The 21,118-nt window shown below is 40.0% G+C and overlaps 1 protein-coding gene across 4 annotated transcripts in view; it reads right to left on the reverse strand.

Annotated features, from left to right (window-relative positions):
• Positions 1-21,118, reverse strand: part of Frmd3 (FERM domain containing 3) — a 267,360-nt gene that overhangs the window by 80,861 nt on the left and 165,381 nt on the right. For 3 of the 4 annotated variants that reach the window (XM_015506081.2, XM_015506082.2, XM_048800413.1), the window contains exons 4-5: positions 12,981-13,059; positions 7,036-7,133 (exon numbers count right to left, since the gene is read on the reverse strand). In XM_015506081.2, coding sequence (XP_015361567.2) covers positions 7,036-7,133; positions 12,981-13,059 — 177 coding nt within the window. The remainder of the gene's footprint in view (positions 1-7,035; positions 7,134-12,980; positions 13,060-21,118) is intronic. The other variant, XM_048800414.1, reaches the window with a different exon arrangement.

Below are 21,118 nucleotides of genomic sequence, written 5' to 3' on the forward strand. Positions count from 1 at the left end.
AAACGGTCAAAGGATATGAACAGGCAATTCACAGACAGGGACATGCAAAGGGCTAGTGTATGGAGAAATGCCCAAATTCATTAGTAATAAGAGCTATGCAAACCAAAACAAGATGTCACACAAATACCATTGCCAAGAAATTAGGAAGTTGGCAGAAACATGAGAAAACAGAAACATTTATGCACTTCTGGGGCTTCTCATCAATACATGCAATTCTTCTAGAGAGCAAGGTGGGAGTATTTAGCCAAATATTATGACTCAGAAATCCCTCTTCTGGGCATATATCCTAGAACAGCTCTGGGTGCAAGAAAGGATATGTTCAAGGGTTTTTATCACAACATCAATCATGATCATCATAAGTGGGAAGCAACTTGGGTGTTCATTGTTTGTGGGACTGATAAGTAAAACACCAGAGATGCACCCTACAGGACACACTGGTGATTAGAAGCCACAAGACATGTTCCTAGCAACACAGAGAGATCTCCAAAATAGTATTCTAATCATAAAGGAAAGAAATCAAATGAGTTCTAGAGCCCCATTTAACTAATGAAATTTAAAAGTATAGACACACAGAGCAATATTAATCATTTTACAAAGTTATATGCAAAGACATATGTGAACCCAGTTGTCACCTTTAGAAAAGGAAATGGAGAATAGTGGAAAAAGGTTAAGTGGATCAATCAATAAATAACCCAAAGGGACCAATGATGAGAGTGGACCAAGAACTCATGATTAACTCAACATAAGTTCCAAAAGAAGTACACCTAAGCTGTGGAGTTGGCTGTGGACCTAAAAATTTAGGAAATGGTACACCAAATGCTCCCATTTCCCATAGGTAATGAGGTAATGGACCCAATGTGAAACTAAGTTGTTTTCAATGCTTGCAGAGTGCTTGGTGAGAAGGGGCCTTGTTGATGGGGTGCATTTCTATTTCCAGGAAAATTTTTGAGATACAATAGACTTGTAGAACTACATTCTGCAAATAAGTAGCCTGGAAAATGCCATAAAACTTAGAGAATAAATGCCATGGAGAGCATAGGGTTGCCTCCCTATCACAGATGCTGTTCCCTCTTCCCCTAAAGCTTGTCTTTAAGTTTGACTTCAGCACAGTCTTTTAGTGAATAAGGACTTGTCACTACTCATATCAAGAAGAGGGAGCCACTTGTAGTTCTCTCTTCTCCACACGACATTAAGGGTGAAGTTGTATCAGAAGACACAGCACACTGGATGGCCAGAGGTTTAAAACAGGCCCTAGCACTTTGCAAATTTAACTGCCAGAAGAACCCAAAGAATCTGAAGGAAAAGGATGAGTAAGAGGCCTGGGGTTGTGGTTCAGCAGTACAGCGCTCGTCTAGCACATGCGAGGCGCTGAGTTCGGTCCTCAACACCACATAAAAAATTTAAAAAAAAAAAGGGGGGTGAGTAAGATCTGGTGATGGTAAGGATAATGTGGGATGGCATTTTCCCCAGTTGGGAAAAGACTCATTCCAAAAGAACTCCAGATACAGGACAATAAAGTTTCAGAGTCAGCTCCTTCTGGAATCTTCCCTGACCCCCTTGCTGAGCCAGAACCCTCCTGAGGGCACTATAGCAGGAACCAACCCACGTGTCCCTCCATGTAGTCATCAGAACATCGGCACAATGGTCTGCTTACTTGCCTGCCTGCCTATAAGTACTCTGTACTGCAGTGCCTGACACCCAGCAGCTATTCAATAATTGTTTGGAGGACACATGAATGAGGTAGTAAATACCTTCCCAACAGGCAGTTGCTCAATCTTTCCCAAGTGTAGAGGGAAAGCACATGTCAGAGCAATTGAGCGTAGTATCCTGGCTCATTCGACAGATTTCATGGAGAATCTCCAGTGTGCAAGACACAGGAAAGCTGCAATAAAGAGGCATCCCAAGTCTTGCTCCTATGGAATTAGATTCTACATAGAGAATCTAGAATGCCCCCTGCCCCAATAGGCCCACAGGTTAAGTACATGATCATCCGCTTGGTGGTACTGGGAGGTAATGGAGATGTTAAGAGATAGGACCTAGTAGGAGTTCTTTAGATCATTGGGGTGTATTCTCAAAGGGGACTGTAGGACATCAGTTTCTATCACTTTCTTTTGCTCCTGGGTTTCCTCAGCCGCATGCTTCCACCATGATGTGCTGCGACAAGCCCAAAGCAATGAGGCCAAATGACCTTGAACTGTAGCCTCTAAAACTATGAGCCAAGGTAAACCTCTTCTCTTTATAAGCTGATTACCTCAAGCATTCTTTAATAGTATCAGAAAACTGACTAACATAGGAAGAAACACAATAAGCCCCAAAACAACTCAGCAAGAAAACTTCAGGTATGTGTGCTTACCAAACAGGGGTATGGGACAACCAAATAGAGGTATGGGAAGGAACCATGGACAGAAGGGAGGCTGCTTTATGTTAAGTGGACCAAAAAAGACTTAGAGGAAGGAGTAGCTGCACTGAGTCCTGAGTAACTAGCAGGAGCCGAAACATCCACTGGGACTCACACAGCAAGAAGAAGAGATAAGATCAATATTTACTTGGTGCTCTTTTGTAGAATGAATAGGAAAACAAAAAATGTTCCCAAGAAAGAATAAAAATAGATTCCAAGGATTATGTATGTTTGTTTTGCAAATTGTATTATGAAAAGACATCCATTTTGCATGCATTGACTATGTTCCTTGGATTCAGGTAACAAAACTACAGGTAACAAAACTCTAGAAGACTGACTGTTTTCTATACACTCAGAATACCCTGAAGCTTAACACACACTCCTTAAACAGGCATTAGAATATCACATAACCTCCCACTTTCTAGTCAGTGACTCTACCTTCCTTATTACTCTGCATGAATAAGTGGTTCTGACAAAGCCCATCTTTATCTGCATTTGTTAGTGACCTCCGGAGCTACTTAAATATTCAGTCTAAGCACCAGAGAACTCAGCTTTTACTGAACTTGCTACAAATGACCCAGGGGCTGTACTGCATTTTAGAGACAAAAGGTTCTTTCAAGGTCTGTCAGTCCATTTCCAACTCTACTTTCCTAGCCACGTTTGTGTGTGTGGTCAATGATAATAGCAATAAAAGATGAAATAGGGCCGTGCTCATCTGGATGGAACTTTTGTGGCTTCATTTGAAATATAAAACAGGATGGAGAGCTTTCCATTATAGATCTACATTGAGCATGCCCTTGGAGAATTGACAGTAATTCACTAATGCCTAAATACATTCTGAAATCCTCCGATGCTAGTCTATTGCTTGGATTAGTATCGATTCCCTTTTCCTTCCCCGAGACAGTGCACCTGAACCAGAAGTGCACCATCTTCACCACGAAGGAATACAAATGTGAGGTTTTAACAGACCTTCACTCTGGGGTAAAAGAAGTGGCTTTCTCAAGCACATTCTCCACCTCACAGCCCATGGGACTACTTCCCACCACAGAATCACTCTAGTTATGAGCACTTTAAACTGGAAAATATCCAAGGGATCTAACACTTCTTCCAATGTTTGCTACACAGCACTAGGATGCTCCAAGGGAAGGGAAAAAGCAACACACAGCACACTCCCCAAAGTATATGTTTGGAAAGCATAACCCCCAATACAGCGAGGTTCAGAGATGGAGCTTTTAAGCAGTGACTAGATCATGGAGGCTGTAACCTTATTAGTGGATTAATAAAGAATGTACTACTGAATGGTAGCTATAAGCAGGCATGGCATGGCTGAAAGAAGTAGGTTGCTGGAGGCATGTGCTTGGGGACTACACCTTGTATCTTGTCCCTGACTTCTCTCTGCCCCTGTCACCGCTCTGGCTGCCATGAGCTGACAGCCTTCCTCTGCCACACCCTTCCACCATGATGTTCTGCCTCACCTCAGGCCCAGAGCAATGGAGTCTGCTGACCATGGACTGAGACCTCTGAAACAAAAAAGAACTTGGAGGAGCCCAAAATAAACTTCTCCTCCTCTAAATTGTTCTTTCAGGTTTTGCAGACTAACACCCAACACTCATTTCAGAATACTTAGAGAACAGATACACCTGGGAATAGGGTCAAAGGAAGAATTTCACAGCACAGGACGTCCCATGAGCACAGAGGTGGGCCACAATGAGATCCCCAGGAGAAGGACAGAGTCTCTCTTAAGCACTGAATGAAATCCGGCCTTGTGACAGGTAGATGATTGTCACCTATGTTATTCTTTCTAGATCCATCATAAACTGACACACTCAGGCACTAATCTCTCTCTCTCTCTCTCTCTCTCTCTCTCTCTCTCTCTCTCTCTCTCTTTTCTCTCTCTTTGTTTTCTGGGCTGTTCTCTGACCCTGTATTAGGACTTATGACAGAGTCAGAAGTTGTGGGCTCTGTCTAATGTCTGCCACCTAGTACTGGGCAATCTTTGACAGGCCTTTGTAGTTTCTAGTCCACAACTGACTTATCACCCAAAAAGGGATCAATTGGCAGATGTATAGGAAAGTGCCCTGGAAGCCCTCTGAATGCATAATGCATATTAAATGGGTAGATGACAAGCTGGTGCCCTGTATCTCTTTCTCCTTAATCTCAGTTTCCATAATCAAATATCTCTTCAATACCTCAATCTGAATGTGTGATGATGACCTTTGCATCTATTCTGGACAAGGATATGAGTTTCTTAGTATCCAGCCTTCTTGTTAGTTTGAAAAGGCCTCAAAGAGGAACTGGCCAAAGGAATGTGATAGATGGTATCCCTTGCTCCTTGCAATGATAGCACACTCGATGGGATCTCAAGCAGATTTTATTTTTTAGTGTAATTGTGCTTTTTTTAATACAAGTGCCTGAATTTCCATTCCCTAAACACTCGAAAACGCACACACAAATCTTCCTCCTCAATGGGCCTATCATGGAGTTCTCTTCCCCTTGGACAGAGTCATTCTGAGTCTGAGGCCTTTGGGTCAGAGCCTGTGATGCTCTGAGCCTGTGAGGTTGGAGAACTGCAGGCAATTATCATTTTAGACTGCCTTCTTGGTAATTGAACTGGACAGTTGAGTGCTTCATGACATCACCATGTAAGTCTGTAATGCACAGATCTGTGCTGTGCAGGGGCCATTTCCTGTACTGACCCTTTCTAGTGTTCCCCAAGTACCTATCTGATTATCTATACATTTGGACCTTAGTAGAGCTGGTTATAGATTAGTTCAAATCCCTCTGTCGGCTCCTGTCACGGGGATACTATGCTTAATTTTTGAAACTGACAAAGGTTTTACATTGTGTCCTATACAAAGAGGAGCTGGAAAACTGATAACTGTTTTCTAGGTAACACTTAAGCCTTAGGAAAAGACCCCAGTGATGTAAAATGAGGCTTTTTTAAAAAATTCATTGCTCAGATATTTGTGTCAAGTAACTATTGGTGATGTTACCAATGAGATTGTGACTAAGGTTGCAGCCACGCCTCCTCCATCCAAAACTCTTAGTCCTGTGGCAAAGCATCCCTCTCTGAAGGAAGTACCAGGAGACAGGACTCCCAGTGTCATGGGGGACTGCTGTGCTCAGGCATGTTTTAGTGGCTTTTTACTTGTGGACAAACATGGGAGAAACTAGAAAGAGCCTGTGAGCTAACCTACTTGACCTGTTTGCAAACCCTGCAGATCAACATTGTGTGTTGATTGTTAACAATCCATAGATACCCAGAGTCTGTCCCCAGAACCACTGCATCTTGCTGGGGAGGGAAATGAGAACAAAATTTTCTCTGGCAGTCAGGTTCGGAAACAACTTATTCACTCCAGCTGCCCTCATTTCATGAAGCAACACAGTGAAAACTAAAAGGGGAAGTGACTTGGCTGAAGTCTTCAGGCTGGGCCAGGAAACTTGGCTGTAGAATGCAGGCTGCTTTCTCCTAGGTGGCATGCTGTATTCCTTTAATTTTTTTGGTACTGGGGATTGAACCAAGGGGCGCTTAACCACTAAACCCCATCCCCAGCCCTATTTTGTATTTTATTTAGAGACAGGGTCTCATTGATTTGCTTAGCACCTCAGCTGAGGCTGGCTTTGAACTAGCGATCCTCTTGTCTTAGCCTCCCGAGCCGCTGGGATTACAGGTAGGCACCACTGCGCCTGCTTGAAGTAAGCATTATTAATCAAACCTTACTGATGTTGGGATGAGGAAGGATTTATTGTGTATATATATATATATATATATATATATATATATATNAAGGTTCAAACTGAGGTATAAGAGATAGTGAAACTAGTTTTCTCTTCATTTTGTTACATGGCTAGAAAAACTGAGGAATTAGACACAATATACATGCACATGCATATACATTGGAAAATATACATGTACATGACACATCACATGAAATACACATGCACATACATATACATACATGAAATATACATGAACACATATACACATGTTAAAATGTACATATACACAATATGCACAAGAAAATATACATGTATACAATATATACATGCACGCATAGGAATATTTATGTACACACAGTCAGGTACACATGAAAATATATGTGTACATATACACACATGAACATATACTTACACACATATATACAAACACACACAGGGAAATATATATATACATATATGATGAGAATATATATATTTGTATTTATAAATCCTTTGGGGATGACTTCCTTATTTGAAACTTACCTTCCTAGACACAGTTTCTCCCTCTCAAAATGCCCTTAGACCTCATGTTTGGTAGTTGGAACTCAAAACACAGAATATCCATACCTCTAGAGAATTTCTTAAATAACTACACAGTTCAGCAACTTTGAAAAAGACACTCTGAACCCTATTTAGGGACTTTGTAGGACACTTTGTCTTTGCAGAGGTTACTGTGAACATCTCAGACCAGCCTTCCACCAAGATTCCACTGGCTTCGGACAGAAGTTGAGCAAGGGACTGTGCTACATTTGCAGTCCCACCACACCTCCAAACACAGACATAACAGGATGGGCACAATTTGGGGAGAGGGGAGGCATGGGACAAAGCTCTGCAGCTTTATGCAATGATGGGAGAGAGCACAGTGGGGCCAGACTCACCTTGAACAATACAGGCACCCAGGTAGGCAGCATCAGAAAAGGAGCACAGCAGTCGACCATGAAAAATATCTCTTTTAATTTGCAGATACAAAAGGTACCTGCAACACAAAAGCAGAAATAGTCGCTCTAAGTTTTGGCTGAAGCCTGGAAGAAGTAGGAGGATTATTCATGCTCTGCCTACCCAGGTCACCAGAGCCCCACCCAGCCCCAGGCGGCAGTCCAGACATTCCAAGCAGAGAAAAACCTTTAGAAAATCCAGAGTATCTGTAGCTAAACAGATCTTATCAGATTTCAAAGCTGTATGGGCTCAGCCTTTTCCAAAAGGCATGAGAAGAACTAATGGAAGTCACAGGGCCCAGCAGCCACTGCCCCCATACAGTGACAACCATCATCATCACCACACCTCAGATATTGGGCACCCAAGTTCCGTTTGAAATGAAGAATCAGGAAACGGATTCAGTTAGTAAAAAGACTAGCACGTCATTTCTCATTGGTAGACAGAAACATTAATGAATTAAAAAAAAAAAAAAAGGCTTAGTCACAAGGCCAGAAAGCCAGCAGATCACAATTAGAGTTGTCATCTGTATCCTGTCCTCCTCTTCAGGGATGTAGATGCCTGCAGAGGCCAGGCAAACCTGTGGCCAGGGAAATGGGCTGGTGCAAGGAGGCCAAGAAAAGAAAAGCAGAAGGTGGGGCTCCCTACAATGAGGGCAGCCACCTCTTGGCTCCAGCCCTATGGAAAGTATGTGCCCAGTTTCTCAGAAAATTGAGCTTGGGACAAGGATGTGAGGCTCCCCAGAGCTTTGGTCTCTCCTCATTATGAAAAAGCAGTTGGCCGACCATTGTGTTTTGAGACAAAGCCCATGAACTTGGGTCCTTGCATTGTGCAGGTTTTTGGCTTGGTTGGAAAATAGATATGAATGATAAAGTGTTGGATTTCACAAAGAAACTTGGAAGATCTACTTCAGCAAAATAAGGAAATATCAGAGATGATGGAACATTGGGAAAAAATTAACAATGGGTAGATGAAAAACCAAACAAATGATTACATGAGGCTACTACTAACTTCGGAGAAAATTTGGAGAAAAATGAAAGTATGTAGAGGAAAAGAGTTTACAATGTATTATTTGGCTCAGTGAGTAATATTGATATATAGTTAAAGTAACATTGACCCCTGGTTTAACAAAAACTTATATATAACCAGGTCATGGGGGAAGAAAAGAGAAGTTGGGATAGGAAAGAAAGAATGAGTAGTTTTTCGCCATGGCAGGAAGTCAAGAGACAAGGATTAAAGTTGGCAAATCAAGAAATAATGGTATAAGGGGCTGGGGTGTAGCTCAGTGGTAGAGCACTGGTCTAGCATATCCACTATCTAGAAAAGTTGAGGGTGCTAACCTTTAGGGAAAGGCTGGGTGTTGGGAAGGTGGGGACAGGGGGATTGTTTTAATTATAAACCTTCTAGTACTATTTAACTTCTAAAATGATACACATAGAAGTGCTTATTTGTGTGTGTGTGTGTGTGTTCCTTTGATTAAAAAATAGTTTATTTTTAAACTTAAAAGTACATCGAAATTAGATTCACAAGTGAAACCTTTGAATTTTAAGTGTTACAACAAATTATTTTCAAAACCCAGAGGACTTAAAAGCAGCATACTACAGGGATACGGCCACATCAATGTTTATAGAAGCACAATTCACAATAGCTAAACTGTGGAACCAGCTTAGATGCCCTTCAATAGATGAATGGATTAAAAAAATGTGGTATATATGCACAATGGAATATTACTCAGCAATAAAAGAGAATAAAATCATGGCATTTGCAGGTAAATGTATGGAGTTAGAGAAGATAATGTTAAGTGAAGTTAGCCAATCCCCAAAAACAAATGCAGAATGTTTTCTTTGATATAAGGAGGCTGATTCATAACGGGATGGGGAGCGGGAGCCTGGGAGGAATAGACAAACTCTAGATAGGGCAAAAGGGTGGGAGGGGAGGGAAGGGGCATGGGGTAATTAATGATGGTTGAATGTGATGATCATTACTATTCAAAGTACACGTATGAAGACACGAATTGGAGTGAATATACTTTGTATACAACCAGAGATATGAAAAATTGTGTGCTATGTATGTGATAAGAATACATTCTGCTGTCATATATAAATTAAAAATATATATATAAGAAAAAATAAAAATTAGACTATAAGATAAATTTTTTTTTAAAAAAAGCACTATAGTGCCAAACAAAACCCAGCTAGGATGCACCAGTTTGCAACCTCTTAACCATGACTACACATTAGAATCATCAGGGAGAGTTCTGAAAAACGCCAATACCGTGAGTCCTTGAATTCTACCTCAGACCCAATTAAATCAGAATCTGGCCCTCACCAAAACTCATATGTGAATATTCATGGGAGCATTATTCATTATAGCTAAAAAGTGAAAACAACTTAAATATCCACCAACTGATGAGTAGATAAAATAAATGTGGTCTATTTATACAACGGCATATTATTCAACCATAAAAATGAATAAAGTACTGTTAGATGCTACAACAAGGATAAATCTTGAAAATGTTATGTCAAGTGAAAGAATCCAGACATAAAGGGTCACATAATGTATAATTCCATTTATACAAAATGTCCAACATAGACAGATCTATACAGACAGAAAACAAGATTAGTGGTTTCCAAGGACTGAGAGGAGGGATACCAAGCTTCCTACTAGGGAGATAAAAATATTCTGGAATTACATCATGATGGTGGTAGCACAACCTTGTGACCATACTAAACCCCACTGGATTATACAGTTTAATGTCTGCCAAAAGAAACCAGTGCTTTTGAAAATACAAATTATCTTAGAGTAATGGTTCTTAAATTTTAACATGATCGGAATTACCTGGAGGCCATATGAAAATATAGATTGCTGTCCCCTCCTAGAGTTTCAGATTCAGTATGTCAGGGGCAGGGACCAATAATCTGTATTTATAATAAGTTCCCAGATAATATTAATGGATGGATCTTTATCTCACCCTGCTTTATGTTATGCACTGTGCTCAGCATTGAGCTAGTCCAGGGACCTCACTTCTAAGACCATGGCCCTGATTTGTCCAGAATACCAAAGTCAGGATCTAAGTACTTGAAATGATCAAATCTTTCCTTCTCTAAAGACTGTAAACTTCCAGGCCAAATGTCATGAGGTTTCTTTTCTAATTGTTGAATGTGTGTTTTGAATACAAACGCATTAGTTTCTACTTTTTGATGAGTTCAGTAGTGGAAAAAATTTAAACAACTATTTACTAATGAATGAGAGGTTTGGGTTCTAATCCTATAACTCAGAAATCAGGTTTGATGAAAGCTTCCTAAGAAAAGAAAATCAGCTTTCACAGCATCACATCTTGAGTCTTTGCTTATATCAGTGATCTCTGGAGATAATCAAGGATTTATTGCAGACTCAACATAATCCATGGGGGCTTTTGATGGCTTCAGGTTCAGAATGCTCATTTTTTAATACAACCACCATCAAAAAATAATCCATCTTCCTTAGTATCATTCCTGCATGAAAGGATTAAGCAACCAAAACACAAGAGGATTGGGGGCATGAATTATTGTGCTGCCATAAATGATATTGCTTCCATGAATTTAAAGATGGTTCTCACTAAAAAATATGTTTTAAACCAACATACTTTTGGCTACATTTGATTGCATATGGCATTTATAAAAGCTCAGAAATCTAAATGATTGTAAGATGACTGCTCAAATGGTGGAGAGATGAGGAGAGGATGAAAACTGATTTCAAATGTCCTTTTTCATGGGTATTTTTGTTGCTTTGCCCTTTTAAACCTGTTCCTTAACATTTCTTTATTCATAAGCATGGTCATGAATGGGACTTCAACTGCTCATATATTAAATCCTCTTCAAATTTTAGGTCAAATCTTACAACAAAATAATAACTTACCATACTAGAAAAAGCTAAATGCTTTCAAGACAAGGGTTTAAACTATAAGTACTTGGGCACAATTTGTAAATTAGTCTGGAATGCTAAGGACCATGCTGACTAAGAAAAAAAGTATTTTTTTCTATTTTGTCAGATTTATTTAAAAGTAGGCCACATTTAATTTTTTTCCTTTTCAATTAAGTCTTAATTGGTACATTTTAATTACACATAATAGTGTGACACATTTGACATATAGGAAAAAAGTCTATCTATGCAGAGGCAGAGGACTTCTTAACTTCCTTTGGAAATGTTGAAATATTCACAATATTCCCTGCTTGTGCCTGAGTTATTTAGTCAAAGTCAGGAAAATATTAGCAAATTCAACTGACAGGGGCTTAAGTAGGGTTATTAACGAAAACTTTGTATTCTTTTGCTCTCGAATAGTACCTTTCTCATCAACAACAAAAGATCCATCCTTAATTTATACTGTGACACATTCGATTTTTATCCTCCAGACAAGATTGTGGAGAAAACAAATGACAAAAGTAAAGCAGTTTTTTTTTTTTAAATCTCATCTTCCTAACTACAACATTAACACCCTCAGTGCAGAACAAATATCTTCTTTTGTCTGTTATTATTGTTGGTTTTGTTTGTTTGTTTTTGATAACTCACCCAGCTTCTCGCCCTGGCTAGATAGCCAGAACTGAGGAAGAAATTATCAAATAAAATTTCAAACCAAAATCAGGTTAAAGACACATATTCTATGAATTCACTGATATAAAACATCCAGAATAGACAAACTCATTAAGACAGAAAATAGACATGGGGCTGGGAAAGGGGACTATAAGAAGTGACTGGTTTGGGGTATATGGTTTCTTTTGGGGGGATGATAAAAAATGTTCTAGAACTGGATAGTGTTGATGGTTGTTGTGAGTGTACTCAAGGCCACTGAGCTGTACGCTATTTGATCATGGAATTAATTTGTTATATGAATTTTACCTACCTAAATAAAAAGAAAAAAGAGACAGATTGTAAAATAATGACCTATTAATTCCTCCTTTCCACACACATACATAGCCTCTCTCCCTACTCCTCTACCCCCAGCACAAACCTCTCTAAATGGCTGTTAGCAAATTAATCATAGAGAACAGAACCATCTGCTCTCTTCCAAAGTCACCTCAGTGCCACTGGGGTCAAGCTTTAACAGAGACTCTGGGTAACAAGAAAGCAAAATACCTAAAAACCCTATCTTTCCCCCTGCCAATGATCAGAGCAATTTGCATTTGCTTTTCTATTGCATCTGCACATAAGCCGATTATTTTGAGAGATGATTATACACAGTGATTTGGGGGGTCACCAAATCAGAGCCCCATCAAGAATGAAGTGCACAATAGCTCTCTCTCTCCTCCATCCACCATGAAGTTGGCCTCCCTGGGGAGAGGCCTGCTTAGCAACATTTGCCAAAAAGCAAAACCTCCAGAAGGTGAACTGAATGTAACCCCAGCAGAGGGAGATGTGAAGGGAGGAGATCTGAGAACTGGAAACTTCAAACTTAGAAAAGTCTATAAGGGAAGGGAAACCTGCCCCAGTGGGGTCATCATTTAGCAAGCTGAATGACCAACTGTCCACTCTGTTGGACTGTGATCTTTCTCCTCCCAGAACAGCTAAGATCCCCAAAGTAGGCTGCACTAGCTATGAATTTGCCCACATCCTAAAGACAGTCCTCTTCTACTTATTTTTAGCATCCCACTGTCAGATGTTTTCAGAGTACCTCCCTCTCAAAACCACTGCTTTTTTGTGCAGCTAATTACACTCCCAGTGACAATTGTTTTGGGGGAAAAAAATCCCAAGACAATTAAATGTACGAGAAGCATTTCTGGCCAAATGGCTGAGTTTAGCGCCTGCTTGGTTGAGAGGTTATGATCTAGACCAGAGGCGCCTCCAAGCCTGTAAGATGGCAGAGGCCACGGCTGGTTAAAGGTGTAGGTTAAACATACAAACAAACGAAAAATACCTTGTGAGCTCTTCTTTAATCTTCAAGGGTTCATGTGGGTAGAATTTCACTCTAAAGCACATGGTGTATGGTGGATGAGCTGAAACATCATAAAGAAAAGGCATGAGATAAGCAGCAGAAGACCACGGACTCCAATACACAGGAACGTCAGCCATGAAGCCTCACGGACTAGCCAGGAGGGGCAGGGGAAAGGGTGCCTCTCCAGGAGAAGCAGATAGAATGCCCAAGAAAACAAAGCAACAGTGACAACAAAACTCAAAGAAAATGCTTGACAGGACGCCGAGAGCAAATGCAGAATACAAGCAACCTAGTCAGTGAGGGCATCTTTCCACATCACAGCTGACCTTCATTCCTTTATTCTCTTCAGGTCACAGCTCCACAGACATTTTCTCTTCTGATTCTTCCCACCCACTTGTGACAGATAAATTGCCCATTAGCACCATTCAGGTTTGGGGGATCATGAAATATATTTCAGCCTGTGAAGTGGAAAAATGTCACTATACATGACTAGTTTTCCCAAAATGATGGTGCCTTTGAATTAAAACTGAGACTTTAAAAAATGTAAATAGCCATGCAGAGCCTACTTTACAGTTTTTTAAGTATTGTTTACATATAAGGCCATTGACTGTATGAAAATAAACACTGTTATAATTTTCTAGCTTGTCTGAATCAAGATAGTACTATATAGGCAGCAATTCTAGTTGAGGTTCATGATTCTGGAATGTTCTAATTGCATCAAAAATCAGCTAATGAGATTCCTCAGGATTTCTAACATGTCAAATTTTTTTGTTCTTATTAGTTAACATCTTCATTTATAAGCCCATTGCTTATTTGCATAATTACCCTAATAAATGCATATATGTGAAGTAAGATACATTAAGATTTGAGTTAGTATATTAATTGAACACCTAAAATCAAGGAACTATGCCCCTATCACTGTTCCTATAGATCTGACATACTTGCTCACTTGCCTCTTTATAAATCAGTATAGCTGCCTGGTATCAGCTCTGGGTCCACATCAGATGGAATATGAAACAGCATCCTATTCTCCCCAAATTCCAATTTCAAGATAAGCAAGGGCTAAATAACCAGCCAATTCTACAATGTATAGCTATTCTTTATGTAGAAAGAAACGTCTGCTTCAAATATGAAGGTATAATGGATATAATTTAATGTGGAAAATAATTATTAAAATAATCTAATAGAAAGCATCCAAATCCCAAGAAAATAGTGGTATTTTTATGTCTATCTTAGCAAAGAAAAACTGATCTCTCCCTCTCCCTCTCCCTCTCTCTCACACACACACCTTAGTACTCTTCTCTATAGTAAATTAGGAGCTTTGGGTCAGTGCTCTTAGCTTGATCCTGTGTTCTCTAGTTTTAGGAAAGTATACATATTTCTGAAGTACTAGGAGAAAACGGACACATTCTACATAGCAAAAAACAACTTAGAAACATACAACTGAGTCTCCGTCATTCATTGTTCATGATATCAAGATATTCAGTCTTAACTTAAAATATTTTACCCTTGAAAATTCTTTAGATTTCCTTTTGTTTAAAACACCATCTCTAAATTATTAAAACTTGAAAGATGATTTTTCATTATAAAACCTCCAGATTGTCTTTAACAGAAAGTTTGAGAGCATTTTTATAAAAGAGGAGTAAAACCAAAGATGGGATTAACATGTGAGAGGAAAGGAATTGTCCCTCTTTCTTTATTTCTTCCTTTCTTTCCTTTGTCTTTTTTCCTGTCCTCTAAATTAATATACTTAAACACAAGCAATAAAGATAGACACAAACACACATATGTATGAACATGCAGCCATTCCCCTCCCCTTTGATTTCCTTCATCTCTATTCCTGCATCTTCTGTCTCTCAGATTCCTACCAGACCTCATCCACCCCCAAGCTCTCCAACCATTGTTAACTTCATCTACATTCTTACACTCCTTTTGCCATCCTCACAAAAACATATACTAAGCCCAATTTTACATAGGGGAATTTTTTAAAATTTATTTTCTCAAAATGAAATCATACTATATGTTTCTCTTATTTATCTCACTTAACTCTATATCCTGCCTATTCTTCCTAGATAGCAGATATAGATCCAACCCACTGTAATAATTCTTTGTCATTCAGGTTGTTTCCACATGTTTGCAATTCAAACAATTCTATAATAGGTATATTATATATTATATATATTATATACACCCACATGCGCTTGTGCATACATCATGAACTACTCTAATTTTTATTTATAAAGTACAGTCTCCAAAAGTTGAATTGTCAAGTCAATAGGTATTGTAAAGTGTTTCAAAAGAAGCAGAAAAAAAATAAAGTCAGCTGACTAGAAAAGAAGAAGATCACAGAAGATGTTGTCCTTTCTCTACCTCCTGGGTAGCATACCTACTTGCCATGACTTAGCATTGGCTTCAGTAGGTATTTGAGTTGATTACATGTAAGTCAGGAATAGTACTTTTCCTAAAGGACCAGGCAGTGGGGCCTAGGAGCACCTCTCTGGTACATCTCTGAGCCCAGGAAATCCTTACATCCAGTCAACCTCACTTCAAACTTGAAGAACCAAAAACATCTAATGCTTCTCCCACATGGAGAGCCCACCTCCTTTGAAGACAGCACTCATGGTCCTACATTCCCAGTTCTCTTTTCTCCTCCTCATGTCAGAGTTCAGAACGTCCTTGCCCTGAGTACTTTCTCATCTGCTCTGTGCTTCCTCAACCATGGCGCTCCAGGGGCTGCTGGGCATAATTATTGCTTCCTCGCAACAGCAGCCTCAATGTTGACTCACTTGGAGTTTATAACACTCTTAATCTATTCTCTTAATTCTTTTCACATATGCTGTTGCTAAGTTACACCTAAAAACCCACTATGCTCTAATATCCCCCTCCATTTTCTGGAATGTGATCTGGGAAGAGATTTATACATCGTACTAATGATATGTTCATCAGTAGACCATTATCAGACAAGGAGTGGTAGCTGGCAGCAGAACAAAAACAGAAGGAGACACTTTTCAAGACCAAAATGTTCTGTTCTCTTCTACCTTCATATACCCACTACTGTGTCATTCGTATCCATTTAGCCTCATGTATTGTGGACAACCAACGAAAGAGTTTTCTGTATTAAATGGAGCACTTGGTTCCAGCACAGTGAACCAGTAAGTCCAGGGTTCCATACTGAACTTCAAGAACTTCAACCTCTTCACCTAGGCTTGGAAAAACTCACTTAAGGATCTGGATGCAAAATCATATCATTTAAAAAGTAGTAAAGTCAAAGAATGCTTCTTTACAAAGCTGGAAAAGCTCAAAAGGATAATTACCCCCAAAATACTATTCTAGTTATGGATGACAAAATTTATGATGGTATGACCTATATGTCTGTTCAACATGTTATCCCCAGAGCAATTATCAGTAAGATTGACCCTAAACAGAAAAAAAAATAATTGACCTTCCATCTGTCTAAGTTAATGAAGTAACAAACAATGAATCTGAAGCATCAAGCAGATGTCAAAAGTAACAGCTAGACTCTGCCATCACATCAGTTCCTTGATTCCTGTGATAGAATTAAAATACTAATCCAGAAGGTCCACAGTCTGAATCGCTACAGCAATTCTTGGTATTCACATTTTGAAAACCTCAAATTCTTTTATCTCAACTTCTTGATCCCACCAGGCAGCCCCCTCAACATCTGGAACAAATTCAGATACTCTGGTTTTGGTTACAGTAGCTACTTCTAGATTGAAGATTAACTAAATTCAATCAGCAGTTATTTATTGAACACCTAATAGTTGCCAGGCACAGTTTTAGGTGTTATACAAATAACAGCAAATTTGAACAGGCAAAAAATCCTATCTTCACAGTGAACACATTCTAGTGGGGTAAACAGGTATAAAAATCAAAATAAATGATATATGCATGATATTAGAAGGTCATATTATTACAGAAAAGAAAAAGAGAGGATTTAAGGAGTCAGAGTAGACTCCCACTTCTGTGGCTCTTCACACCACCCTCCAACCAAATCCATGAAGGTAATTGCAATTTTCTTCACACTTTCTAGAACACCAAACAGGGAAAGAGACATGAGCATTTAAAATTTTTAGTCAATAACAAACACCAGCTGTGTAACTGCTGAAGGGGACACTTCAGGGTTCCACTGGAAGCCAGCATTTTTACTCCTTGGGACATGTCCAAGGTCCTGAAAATCCCTGTAGAGAGCTGCCTCTTGCCTTCTGCGGCTGCTAAGCAACTCCATCAAACCCAGCTTCCATATCTTCTTATTCTTCAGTCATAGGGAAGGGGGTGAAGTAAAGGATGATTCTCATCTGAGCCAAACATTTGGTGCAGAATCAGTAAATAGACACATCTGATAAAGGAGCTACTGTGAACCAATAAAACCCATACCCTGCACAGGGGCCGTATCTCATCAGTGTCACTATGAGCAGCCACTGTGTTTTGTTACTAGTTTGGCCAGAAAGGTCACTGGCATGGTGGTCTTTCTCTGCTCTGATACTCAGACTCCAACATCTATGAGGGGTCACACAGGAAGGTGGGGATGAGACTCCAAGTTTTGAAGTGTTCTTCCAGCAGTGATCTTAACAAAGCCACCTAATCCCTGTTTCCTGTATGGAAGTGGGGACAGTACCAGCCTCCACTCCCAGACATATTCGATGAGCTTTTGGCACAGAAACACAGGCCATTATGTAAATGTAAGACTTTGTTTTGTTGGGATAAACACTCCTACCAGAAGAAAAGCAGGAAACAGGAGGTGGAAATGGGAGGGAGGAGATGGGGAAGACTGAATTGAGCTCAGCTCAACAGCTGAAAAACATTTACTCAGCCATGTAAGTGCTAAAAACGGAGAATACCACTGAGTAGCAGAGAAAAGGAAAAATGCAAACCCCACTCTTAAATGCCAGGAGCATGTAATTGCTCTGAAAACAGCAGGGCTTCTCTCTCCCAGCCAACCCATGCCTGCCAGACAGGAGGCCAAGCATATCCTCAGGGCAGCTCAGTGGCCCCTTTTTGTATCAGCATATCCCAGGGATCATTATTTTGGTGGCTGGTTAACACTGAGAACATGGGGAGAGGTCTAGCCATTTATAAAGCAGAGACAGACTTTCTCATCTCTGTTGAGATCTTGCCCAGAAATGAAGTTGGGGAGAGGAAATGATTAGTTGAGCAGGCTCCTTGGTGGAAATGAAAAAAAAAAAGAAGTTTCTATTTTTAACCAACAACCCTACTCAAATCTTTTTAGAAACAAATAGGGTTTCTGAGAGAGAAACATCACTTAGCAGCTTTCCTTAACATACAAAAATCTTTCTCGAATCATCATAAAGAATCATAGGGAAATAAAAAGCATAACTTCAGGAAATATATACACACTCATGATCTTTCTCATATAATTCTGGCTCACAGCCAGGAAAAATCTCCCCAAGTCTCCTGTAAACAGAGTTCAAGGATAGCGTCCACAGCTCTGGCAGGTCCTAGGGAAATTCCTGTACCTGGAACATATTTTGTGCCTTCCTCTTCTGAGACTCTTGGGAAGAACAACAAGTGGGATCAATTTTTCTGACTTTCAGAACCTGCAAAGGGTTTGATGTTGCAGATAGAAATTCTCATACCCCACAAATTTGAGGCTTTCTTTATGGGAGAACCAAGGAGGCATTGGGGGCTCCTGGCCTCTTCATACAACTGATATCTTTTTATTCCTGAGCAAATGAATCCTCCATCCCATGTTTTTCTGGGGAGGCTTTAGAGTAAGGACAAAAGATGGCACCCCCATATCCCTGTTGTCCACATGGCATGCACAATAACACTAATGAAGGCATCTGTGCTGCATTCAATAACTAAACAGTTTGAAAGCACTGTGAACACACAGGCAAAACAACACTTGAGCACTGATAGCAAGAGCACTGCTCACTCACTCAATGAAGGAGGACTCTTGGGATATGTTTAAGGTGGGGGGAAAGCCACAGAGAATGTAGACTGCATGAATGCCTATTCTCTTCACTTGGAAAGGATTATTATTATTTAACAATATCTGCTGCCATCAGCATCAACAATAGTGATGCTCCCCCATCACTTCTACTGCAATGATAGCTATTGTGTCACCTCTGCTTTCAATGCATAGATAGTGTTTTTAATTGTGTTTAAGTCATCCTCCTCCTCTTATGGCTCCCACTTGTGCTTTCTTCACACACACAGGCATGCCCACACACATATACATATACTCTAAGAACTCTCAGGGGATGCTGGGATGCTGAGCAGTTATCTTACGAATCCTTGGTCCCTGAGTTCTCTGACTGCCTATGCCTGTTCAGAAGATGCTCTGAAAGAGACATTGGATCCATCACTTCTAGTCCCAAGTTCATCATCTGAACAAATTTATAAAGCCAATCTTAAAATTCTTGGCCTCTATTTCCTCATCTGTAAAATGGGGAAATGATGGAAGCAACCACAGACAGTACGAGTCAGTAAACTTTCTCTGTAGAGACCAGAAAGTAAATATCGTTGCTTTTTTTACCCCCAACCATTTCAAATGTGAAACTTATGTTTTAGCCTGCAGGCCACTCAGCTAGCAGTCAGGTTTGTCCACAGAGACCATGGTAAAGATGATGTGATTTAATGGCTACTCAACACTCAGCACAGCCAAGTTGTGATTACTCTCATGTGCAAGGAGGGAGCAACATGGTTGAGGTGATGCCCTTCAACTTCATTTGGCACTTTACCTTATTAAAAGAATACAGGGGGACTATCATCTGTCAGGGAGGAGTGACAATGAAATGGTTATAAGATAAGTGACAGATGAAGAGATTTTTGGCAGTCCTTACAACTACAGGAAGATTTTGATGCCCTCACTAGAATGCACTGACTTGGGAACTTAAGCCAAAAAGTTATCAAGAGCACCTTTCTGAAGGCAAGAGACCCAAGCACCTGCTTGTTGTTGATGTTGTGTAACCAACTGGACCCATGTTGGTAGGTGTAAATCAACCTATAATGCTAACAATAACATCCATAACCAACTTACATAACTTGGTACTGAGATTTTATTTTTTAAAATTGCAACCCAAATCACTCATTATAAAGGATCTCCAACCAAAGGAAAACGCAAAGTTTTCCTACCCACCTGGCCCATGTTTGAATTACCTCAAGTACTCCTACAGCAAGCATGGAATCTCTTGGCCCATCACGGCTCTCATTCAGACATCAGTGTTACCAACACAAATGGAATTTTGATTCATGTGGACCATTAGGAAAAAGCATGGGAAACCCTGAAGGAAGAAGGAAGCTTCTGGAATTATCATCCTAGTGAACTAAGGCTTCCTCCAGGAAAAGTTCCTGTCCCTCTGCTTTCTCTCCATGAGGAGGAGCACTGGGTCTTCCCTAGAGCCCAAGGACTCTTCATGGCACTCAACCAAATTGGTATCAATGTCACCCCCACTATTCCATAAGAATTATGATAAAATTATAAATCTGTGTCTTGTCAAATGTGCATTTAGAATTGCACATTATGAAAACAAAGGGATTTGTCATCATGATTGTTCCCATTGACCTCTTTCCACACTGGAAAATAAAGAGCACAACATGGAAACCATTTATAGGCCCAAATTGCATTAACATTCTAAGAGATAGATCAAACGGAAAAATTTGATGAAACAGTTCAATCTGACAGAAAGAGGTACCTGGCCTTACCTACTGAACTATCACCAGAATGAGAGAAACTGACTTTCAGAACTGGAAGTTCTGGGACTCCCCGTACCCCCTCCCCATGGCCTGAACAAAAATCACAGTTGCTTTTCCTGAAAAGAAGCATTGGGAAGAAGAAAAAAACTGGGAAGACGCAAAACCACCAAAACTAAACCATAGCAGCTAGGGACTTGGATTTTGGCAATGGGTTTCATTCTATTGAACTTCTTCCACTTGCTCCCCATAAAGAGCATGATAATCTAGCCCACAAGCATTTATTATGAACTAATCACATGAACAGTCCATTAGGCCATGGACCAGGTGAGGAAATCTCCCAAACTCAATACTGGGATATGATTAGATATGTCTGTGAGTATGAATGAGGGCAGTAGGATAGGCTGGCCCAGAAGGTCTGGAGACAGAGTCACTGTCAGTCACTA

This window comes from Marmota marmota, unplaced genomic scaffold (genome assembly GCF_001458135.2).
Source record: "Marmota marmota marmota unplaced genomic scaffold, marMar, whole genome shotgun sequence".
NCBI lineage: Eukaryota > Metazoa > Chordata > Mammalia > Rodentia > Sciuridae > Marmota > Marmota marmota.